General features: G+C 34.0%; 2 gene segments (V, D, J or C); both read right to left on the bottom strand.

The window, feature by feature from the left end:
- Nucleotides 1–4,026: 4,026 nt before the first annotated feature.
- LOC113094501 (Ig heavy chain V region 5A-like) lies at nucleotides 4,027–4,554 on the bottom strand. The segment is given in 2 exon segments: nucleotides 4,027–4,396; nucleotides 4,481–4,554. Coding segments are annotated over 2 exon segments (402 nt in total).
- A 1,555-nt stretch (nucleotides 4,555–6,109) lies between these two features.
- Nucleotides 6,110–6,665, bottom strand: LOC113094493 (Ig heavy chain V region 5A-like). The segment is given in 2 exon segments: nucleotides 6,110–6,422; nucleotides 6,514–6,665. Coding segments are annotated over 2 exon segments (351 nt in total).
- Between the last annotated feature and the right edge of the window lie 4,538 nt (nucleotides 6,666–11,203).

Here is an 11,203-nt window from a genome sequence, read left to right as displayed (position 1 = left end):
CTGTGGTTGTTTTTCATGTCCGCAGGTCGAAGCGACAATACCAATAACGTGATATTTAGCTCCTAAAATGCGAATGACAGAATTTTCATTTTTGTGAGAACTAACTCTTTAAAGAGGTGGTTCTTCCTCATTGATATTCTGAAACAGTCTTACCTTGTATCTTGCACATCTTCTGTTTGATGCAGCTATGATGTTATGGAACATGTCTATTGAAAGTTCAATCCTTATACTGCGATAAGGTTCTTCATTGTCTTTTTTGATTGTAAATCTAACAAATTCTTAAGTATCTAATCTCATCATTTGTTCAATTAAAACACTGCATATCACTCCCAAAACAACTGATCTGCTTAATTATTGATATTTACAGTTAATCTGAATATTTACTTTTTACTTCCGGTACTTAAGTATGTTTCAAATCGGATACTTTTGTACTTTTACTCAAGTGATGTTTGAATGGAGGACTTCTCGAGTCATTTTTTTATTTAGATACATCTACTTTTACTTGAGTATAACTTTTTAGTACTTTTACCACCCCCGATCAAATCTACATGCTACAAAAATATTCCTGTTAGGCTTCATATGATTTATTGCTCTCATTAGAGACTTTTTTTTATTTTTCGCTTTCGAATTTTTTTTTTCTACATCATTTCCTTTAATTCTTTTTGAGGACTTTAAATAACTGATAAATTGTATTCATAAAATACTTTTGATAGTGACAATAGCAGTAGTTCAGTAAACGTTTCTTTTGGAACTGCATTAGAAGGTTTAAAGGACTCTATTGCAAATTGTGCCCTGGACAAAAAAAATTTTTTACTGTAAAATATTTAACCACTAACACAAATCTACACATCAAAAAACACACTTGTGTTAAAGGTGTCAGAGGAATTGAATTGAAATCCACTCTCTTCACAAACAAAAGCATGTACTCTGATTTGATATTTTGCTTCTTGCATTCATATTCATCCCTTCAGACAACAAAAATAAATTTGCACTGCACAGACAAAGGCTACATGTTTGAGTGCTAATTTGAGTTCTGCCTTTAATTTCCAGTTATTACCACTATAATATGCTTATCTAGAAACTATACGTGCACCACAGATGTGAGGTTATGTATGAGGTTTACATACTTTGCTTTATTTGTCATTATATAGGAAAAGTATAAAAACAAGCACACAATGTTTTACCACATCATATGAGCATGACATACTTACCCATAATTCTGATTTAATGTCAGTAAGGGTCTAATGAAGGGTTGACAGTGCTACAGTATAACCCAAGAAACACTAGGAGTTTAAATTTATATTACAAACTTACTGTCAGGTCTGGCTGAGTGTCTGTGTTTCTGGAGGAGACAATGAACATTTTAAATCTGCTTCAGTATGTCACTTCTATCATACAACCATCCAACACAGCGTTATACAGCAGCCTGTCATACCCAGTGAACATAACTCAGAAAAGGTGATTTTAATGTCCAGAAAACATTTTACATATTAGAATGGCAGTAATAATTTTCATAAGTCATCATTTAAAAAGGTGTTGTATAACAAATGTCTGTATGAGCCCTTAAAGAGAGCATAAGAGTAAATTCAGTCATCATGTACTCACCCTTACATCCTTATAAAACTATATGTATATATGTAACATGGATGCATTTTCTCAATTGTTTTTGTCCATATAATAAAAAGTCAGTATATCCCCCCCAAAAAAACAAACTTTAATACCTGTATGACTTTCTTTATTATGATAAATCAGTTTAAGTAAAGATTAATGTTCATATAAACAACATGTTATGTCTGAAAACTATGAAAATATACCCAAAACTTATATCCCAAATCTTCAAACATTATTTGATTTTTGCTATAAAACACCTCACAGGTTTTGTTGTAGACCACGGCTGTGGGTTTTCTGCTTATTGGCCCTAATGTAGGTCTCCTGCTCTTTGGGCTTTGTGTAAGTCATGTATAAAAATACACAGGAAGTGTTTATCAGATTGTATGAGCCATATGTGATACCATCCACCTGTCACTAAACCTGAGGAATAATTCTGTTCATTAAAGTCGGGGAATGGAAGATTTTCAAATTGAAATTCCAGAATTTGAAGTTCCAGAAGGGGATTTTTGTGATGTGGAGATGGAAATGGATTATGAATTACAGATGGAGGATGATAATGAGGAGGGCAAAGAAGATGAAGACTCTGAGACTAAAAGACGATCTCGACCAAAAGCTGCAAATCCAAAACACCAAATCCAGCAAAATCGCCAAATGCAGCATAAACACCAAGGTCCTCGCCGAGTCCAAGTAAAAGTGAAAGACTACTTATGCTGTTCTGTGTTCACCATCACCTTCTGCAACTGTCTGTTTCTGGGTACAGCTGCATTGAAATGCTCCCTGAAGGTAATGAAATTTGTTACAATAAATAATACATTATAAGCAATGGCTCAGGTCAAACCTGACTCAGAAACTTTTAGACTCAGAGAGCTATATATTTGCCATATATTCTGATCAAATGGTAATTAGATAATAGGAAAATATTCTTTTGTGTTTTTACATTCACAGGCAATGAATATGAAGTATAGGAGAGACGTCAAAGGAGCAAAGAAATTCAGCCGCTGTGCTCTTGCTGCCAATATTTGTGCCATCATTACAACCATCATCACCATTATTGTTGTTGCTGTTGTCACTGCAAATGTTAAGAATGGATATGGTGATTATGACCATATATGTTATGTCATTTAAATTGTCAGATTCAGTCATTACAATGAAACATCAATAGCAAAACTTGCAGCTCTGGCTATATGAATGACTATATGATGCAATCTATATTTGTCTTCATTAGTTTCGCATAAAATGTATTATTTTCTTGTCATTGTTTGCTGCTTATTATTTTTTATCCCAGTTTTGTATCATGTTGCCACATACATTAGTATCACTGTGAGTCATCTTCTGTCAGTCCAGACAGTTTCAGGTACATCATGTTTTTCATCTCTGGTGATTTCAAGGCTCTTGTCTGTCTCTCTGTCTCACACACTTTATTAACTCACAGTTTAAGTTGAACAATTTTAGTAATGCGGGTATATTCTTCATCTTGTGAATGTTTATGACTCTACAGCTTAATTCGGTTCAGCAGGATATTAATACTTGCAGCCTGTCATAGATTCTTTTGAATATGCATAATGAGGAAATGATGAAAGATTACTGAGATTATCTTTTACACTTACACAGAGGATAACCAGAATCCAGCGCTTATTAATATCTATTACATTGATCTGATCTTTCGATGTTGGATTAGTATGAAATATTTAAAGCTACAGTCTTTATTTAGTTTTTATTCACTCCAAGCCTAATATAAACTATAATGTTTGTGATATTAACTTTATCTCGTGACAGATGAGAACTGCAGTTTTACACCACAAGTTTATTTGTACAACACTGTGCTTGTCTTGCACAGACATACACAGCTGAGTCCTCTTCTGTCAGTCAGACAGTTTGAGATACACCATGTTTTTGTTTTGTTTTTTACTTTCTATAATTTCTATTCATCCCTTAAAACTTTTGGCATAGTCTTGTCCTTGTCCGCTACTCCAAATACGGCCCATCCACACCAGTGCTTTTCCAGGTTGCAGGTTCCAGTAGATTTTGTGGTACAACTTAAACTTTAATCAGATTTGATTTAAATGATTTGCTCCTTCATCAAATTAACTTAAAACATTCTAACTATTAAACTACAAAACTACTCTTTACTATGACAATACCAACATTTATAACTAGCTAGCACTATTATAAAAGAGATTCATTTTAATTTTTTCATTTAATAATGTCTAGACTGTGTGAAAGATTTTTAAACCATTAAAATAGACTTCACTATCTGAAATAATGAAAAATAAATATATTGTATTACTTTATTACTTAACAATATTGTACAGTTTTTATAAAGAAAGTACACTAATTTGGGGGTAATTTGGAGTATTTAAACTGCATCTGAACTGAATCAGTAATTAGTATTAGTGAGGATAGCATAAAGCTGTTTATTTGTGTGCCGAGTGTTAGAGTGGTTTTTGAACAAGACAGTAGCTGCTCTGTGTCACTGTGAGTCTGGCGCAGTAATACACAGATGTGTCCTCAGTCTGCATATTCTGTCCTTGAAGAGTCACTCTGTCGCTGGAAGAATCTCTGGAGACTTGAAATCTACTTTTCAGTTTATCACTGTAATATGTGTTACCATCACCACATATCTCTCCAACCCATTCCAGAGCTTTTCCTGCAGGCTGCCGAATGAAGCCTGTGTAGTAGCTGCTGTCAGACACTGTATATCCAGAGAGTTTACAGGACAGTGTCAAAACCTGACCAGGACTTAAGACCATAGAATCAGTCTGGGACAGTTCAACACAGTGGACACCTGAGGGGGAAAATATGGTCAGTATTATGTATAACCTTGAGTGTTTTAATATGAAGTATCTCTAAAGAAGCTGTAAAGACTTACGAGAAACAGCTGCCAGCAGCAGCAACAACCAGAGAGATGAAGAGATCATGGTTTGAGACGAGTGAGAACAAGCTGCTTCTTTTCATCTTAAAACTCAAATAAAGAGGAGGAGGGACAATATTTGCATACAATACTGCATATGCAACCCCAGTAAATGAGTATCTACATTTTTTTTTTCTTTCAGAAGACAGCATCGAACTCTGTGACATTAACAATATAACACATTTAAATCAACTTGATATTTGTTTTTTCTTATATATTCACTTAAGGTCATTCATATGTATCAGCAATCATGACATTTAAATAGCTTATATTCTAGGTAAATATTGGTAAATATTGGCCAGTATAGCATCCTCTAGGATAAGATGTCTTTGGTCTGTTTCTTTGGCTCAGAGTTGTCTTGTGCTGCAGCGCCATCTGCTGTTACTGTTGTTATTATTTTATTATATTTAATCTAATTATCCTCCCTGGCCTGTTTTTGTACAGCTCAGTGCTCTTCTACATCATTGTGTGTATCCTGCACAGTAATATACAGCTGTATCTACTGTTGTCAGACCAGAGAGTTTCAGGTACACCATGCTGTTTGAATTGTCTCTAGTGATCTCTATTCGTCCCTCTACACTTTTAGCATACACTGTTTTACTGGCGTCATACCAGATAACCCCCATCCAGATGAATGTTTGTCCTGCTGACTGTCTGATCCAGTGCATGCCATACTGTCCAAAATCAAATCCAGATCCTTTACACGAGAGATTCAGAGTTTCTCCAGGCTTTTTGGTGACAGGACTTGATGGGATGGACTCCAAGCTCTGGCCGTTAACACCTAAAACAAAAATATATAATGGCCTGTCAGCATTATCATATATACAGTACATCTATTAATCTATTAATGAAATCTGAAGCCAGAATTAAATATTATTACACACACAAACAGACTGTCTATACATACTAGTAAAACATATCAGGAGAAAAAATAAGAATGAAATGTCTGCCATTTCAAATGATGCAGGAAGGTTAACTGCTACAATTTCATTGAACACTGCTGGTAGAAATACTGTATGTCATATCATTTACATTTAGGTGGAGCTTTAATAATACAAAAATTAGCCACTGTTAGTGAGAACACTATTGAATATTAAATTACCATAATATTTTGTCATTTAATTTCCATTATCTTTTTTTTCCATTATCTTTTTTTTACATTATATCTATATATTTTTTCAAACATACTTGAATACGAATGCTCACAAGTTCTATATTTTTTTACATTTTAACAATTTCCGTAGTTCTGGGACTTTCTCAAATCTGTGAATTACTGTTCACTGAACTCTTCAGTAAATGTCATGCACTTTTTAATGTTTATTCAGTAGATCCAAATATTATTGTGATGCTTATGAAGTAATCAAGGCTACAGTTAAATAACAATATGTCCTATAAATCATATCTTCCACATATTGTAAATAGCTAGCAAATAGCAAGGGTGAAGTACTGCAAAAACAATTATGATTGTTGAGTTTTATTGGTTTCTTTATTTAGGTTAAATTTATTTTTAGTGATTAGACTTTGGAAAATTGTCAGAAAGACTTAATTTGTGATATGACAATGTTTTTGTACAGGGAGTCTGTTGGAGTCTGTCACTGTGTTTCTTTGGCACAATAATACACAGCTGTGTCTTCAGCTCGCATATTCTTTCCTTGCAGTGTTATTGTGTTACTGGAAGTGTCTCTGCTGATACTGAACTTGCTTTTCAGAGAATCCTTGTAGGCTGTGCTTCCATCACTCCAGATGATTCCAATCCACTCCAGAGCTTTTCCTGCAGGTTGACGAATCCAGCCTGTACTATAGTCTGTAACTGAATATGAGACTTTACAGTTGATAGTGAGAGTGGCATCAGGACGGACAGTCAGAGACTCAGGCTGAGTGAGTTCATATGAATCAATACCTGTATCAAATCAAATAATACCTGTTAGTAAGAGATCACAATCTTTTGATCAACAAAATGATGCATCACACAGAAAATAGACTAAACTTACAGGATATGACTGCCAGAAGCAGCACTAAAGATGAAGAGATCATGGTTTGTTTCTCAGCACAGTTTGACTGAACTGAAGTGATTCTTCACTCCCTCTAGTGATCAGATGAATGTGTAAACTGACTCATGCCTGCTGTTTAAATATGCAACAGGAGATTTACATAATCATACAGAGCTTATGAACTTCACATGCATCACATTGTCCTTGACATGATTTAAAAAGCTTTCAGTTTTGAATTTATTGAGGTCATTATTTTCAGGTATAGAGTCAATGAACAGAAATGTAAACAGTTTGCAGACATTGTGACTGTAAGTAATAAAAAAATGTAAACACAAGCTAAACACAAAAAAAATAAAAATGTATTGCTTATATTAAAACATATAGGGTGTTTAATTCAGAAATGTGGACTAGCTGTAAAAAAAGTGTACTTTTTTCTATTTTATTTTACTTTGGTTAAAATGTATTTTATTTCTAGTAGGGCTGTCAAAATGAATGCCATAATAATGAGTTTAACACAAAATCATTTTAATGCACAAATTTTATTTATGCACGATTGACGCAGCTCACATGTTCTGTTTAGGCCAACAGTAGTTTATTTGTATTTTTTAATTCTCAGAAAAAGAAGTAACTGTAAATGTTATTGCATGTTACTGATAGTTTAATCAGGCATTTGTCCATTTCTGGGCACAGTAAGGCACCTGAAGGCCACATGAAGCGTCTCTAAAGAAGTATGAAGACTTCAGCTGAGAAACAGCTGCCAGCAGCTGCAACAACCAGAGAGATGAAGAGATCATGGTTTGAGACGAATGAGAACAAGCTGCTTTTTGTGGAGAAATATTTAGCATGCTATTCAGCATATTTCAGTATTATACATCTGAATGGTTTTGTTAAGTCTGTAAATTTACTTTGACAATGTAACTCCCAGTGAACATACACTCTACAAACTGCTGGGTTGAAAACAACCCAATTTGGGTTATTTTGACAACCCATCGCTGGGTCAAAAAGGGACGAACCCAACCAGTTGGGTTACAGTATTATGTTTAGCCCAGCATGCTGGGTTGCTTTTTTATTGTTTAAAATTACTACATTGCCAGGCTAAAATTAATCCAAATTGAGCTATAGGTGTTAAACCTACAAATCTTGCTCATTTTAAAATCACTTTTACACACAAATAATAACTATAAAAAGGTAAATATTTATTAAAAACGAGAAAACAGTCAAAAAGTAAAATGCATCTCAGAAAAAATGCAGAAAAGTATGGCATTAACAGCTACAGAGTTCACAAATAAAGCATTGAACATTTGTTGAATATAACTTTTAAGATCAAATTTGACTTTTATTGGTAAATTTTATATATTGTATAAAAATATACAAAATCACTATTATACAATGAATGTACAATTAGTTAAGTTCTTTATGAACTATTCTGGCATGACAGTTCACAAATAAACCACAAAATTAACACTGATATAATAACATTTAACAGATGCATGTGTGTGTGAAAGAATGTGAGCATGTGTATGAATGACAGTGTAAACTCTTCTACTAAATAACACCGAACAAGCATTTGACATTGTGTTTTTAAAAATTATACACTTACAGTTTGTTTCATAGTCCATGAATACAGATCATGCATCACTGTCAATTTTTTCATGATCTCTTCAGAATTCTGATGTAGTCATGAAGAAGACCCATCAGAACAGTATGTGACATCTTCTACATCATCCAGAGCAGTGTCCTCCTTTAAAACCACTGTTGCGTCAGTTTAGAGGAAAGGACCTTCTCTTCTTTGACCAGTATTCATCCCAGTCACCGCCTGTTCTTCATCTGTGGCCTTAAAAGAGAAAGACATTTTGAAAAAAGAAAACATTTAATCAAACTATCCATTTTCAGATAGAGGTGTATTCACATCCTTAAGGACAGGTAAATAACTGGTTTTATGTTTAATGTCTCGGGTCCACAGAGCTCCAGAATGCTATAATGGCAGCACTAGTGTGAGGGCATTACATATTGTTTGAATAAATATATTGCTTTCAGAAAACTACTTCTTTACTGAAACATTAAAACAGTCATGACATTCACTCATACTGTATATTCTCATGTACGTGGAGTGCTGCTCTTTAAAGGGTTATTTCACCTAAAAATGAAAATGTACTCTCCCCCATGTTGTTCCAGACCCATACAAACTCTGCTAATTTTTGGAACACAAAAAAATATATATTTTATATTCTCTTAATTTATGTCCTTCGTTGCTAGTCATCGCCCACAGCGCCAACAATCATCGTGTCAGGACCACTGCCCACGTATCGACGAGGACACAAAAAGTTCAGTAGACTTATAGCTTTAAATGAATTGTTATTGTCATGGTGTAAAGAACAGCAACAGCTATTTGTTTACTTTATATTTGTTTATACTATTTGTTTAATCTTTTCGTGCTGATGGCTTGCACCCCAGCAGAGTCGGAGCGGAGCTGCTCTCTGACAACATCTCCAGGAAACTTTACTCCATATGACTATAGCAAGCCAATTCTCAAATAACTATTATTATTACTTTTGTTCCAAATGATAAAAGTACTTGCTCTGTCCAATCTATTAAGACTGTGTCTGTTCCCTGAATAGTGAGGTCAAAATATAAATTTAATCTAGGATCTAGAAAAAAATCTTATCGTGATTAAACCAGAAAAAAAAAATGAAAAATAAATGTGCAAAAAAAAAAAGGTCTTAAAATTTTGGCTCATAAACATTAGATCACTCACACCCAAAGCAGTTATTGTAAATGAAATTATCTCAGATAATAGTTTTGATATACTCTGCTTGACTGAAACCTGGCTAAAAACCAAATTATTATATTGGTCTAAATGAGTCTACTCCACTAAACTACTGTTATAAGCATGAGCCACGTCAGACTGGTCGTGGTGGAGGTGTTGCAACAATATATAGTGATATTCTCAATGTTACCCAGAAAACAGGATATAGGTTTAACTCATTTGAATTGCTTTATTTTTGCTATTTTTAGAGATATATCTTTGTGTTGCATTACTTTTTATTCTATGTTGTTTAATGGTTTTTAATATAATTGCTTTTTATATGAAATTAGAATAAAATTATTATAAAATATGAAATTGCAGAATATTGCTTAATGTTACACTCTCAAATATGCAAAATAAATATATTGTGTCTCTTGCTCTGGGTACTGTGTATACAGAATTCCTAAAAGAATTTGCAGATTTCCTCTCAGACCTTTTGGTAACTGTTGATAAAGTGATAATTATCTGATGCATTAGGACTTGTGTTTAATGACCTAATAAACTCTTTGGAGTCAAGCAAAATGTAACTGGGCCCACTCATTGTTTCAATCATTCATTAGATTTAATTATATCGCATGGAATCAATCTTACTGATTTAGATATCGTACCTCAAAGTGATGATATTACGGACTATTTTCTTGTATTGCGCATGCTGCGTATCACTGATATTAACTATATGGCTCTGCATTACCGTCTGAGCAGAATTATTGTCCCCGGCCACCAAAGACAGATTCACTAATAACCTGCCTGATTTATCTCAACTGCTCTGTGTACCCATAAATACAAATGAACTTAATGAAAAGACTGGCAACATGGGCACTGTCTTCTCTAATACATTATAAGCTGTTGCCTCCATCAAACTGAAAAGGTTAAAAACATACTGTGCCATGATATAACAGTAATACTCACTCTCTCAAGAAAGAAACTCGTAGTCTTGAGCCAAATTAAGAAAAACTAACTTGGAAGATTTTAGAATTGCATGGGAAAACAGCATGTCCAGCTATACTGCCCTACAAAGCAAAAAGGCAGTAACTGCATTTTTGGTCAAAAATTTGTTATTGTCATTTCCATGACATTCAAGGCATCCTTTGTTATGTGACAAAACATCTTATCTGAAATGTGTGTCATTTTGGAGAAAAATGGTAGTTGTTTGTACAGTAACTACTTAGGCTTAAGAAAACACAACTAGATCCTTGTGAACTGGCAAATTATAGGCCTATTTCAAATCATCCATTTATGTATAAAATTTTTGAGAAAGTTGTGTCTGCTCATTTGCCCTCCTGCCTGCAAAAAAAAAATTATATGTATGAAGAATTTCAGTCAGGTTTCAAGCCCCACCATAGCACAGAAACTGCGTTTGTTTAAATTACAAATGACTTGCTTCTTGAATTAGATCAAGGCTGCATCTCATTGCTAGTTTTACTTGATCTTTGTGCTGCGTCTGACACCATAGATCATTTACAAAACTATACAGGTATTCAAGGGCAGGCTCTAAGATGGTTTAGACCTGTCCGATCGCTACCATTTTGTTTATTTAAATTGGGAATCATCTTATTTATCACCCTAACATATGGAGTGCCACAAGGATCTGTGCTAGGTCCTCTGCTATTTTCAATATATATGTTGCCCCTTGGTAATAATATTAGAAAATACAGGATTAGTTTCCACTGTTACTACTCAACGAGACGAGATGAAACTTCTAAATTATGTAAGCTAACAGAGTGTGTTAAAAATGTAAAATACTGTATGACCAATTATTGTCTCCTATTAAATTTGGATAAGACAGAGATATTACTTATTGTACCTAAAAACAGTACACAGAATCTCTTGGATTACAATTTGCAACTAGACGGATGTACTGATACTTCCTCTACAGTCTAACAG

The sequence above is a fragment of the Carassius auratus genome, unplaced genomic scaffold, assembly GCF_003368295.1.
Source record: "Carassius auratus strain Wakin unplaced genomic scaffold, ASM336829v1 scaf_tig00215399, whole genome shotgun sequence".
Lineage (NCBI taxonomy): Eukaryota > Metazoa > Chordata > Actinopteri > Cypriniformes > Cyprinidae > Carassius > Carassius auratus.
This window is presented reverse-complemented; position numbering and strand designations above follow the sequence as displayed.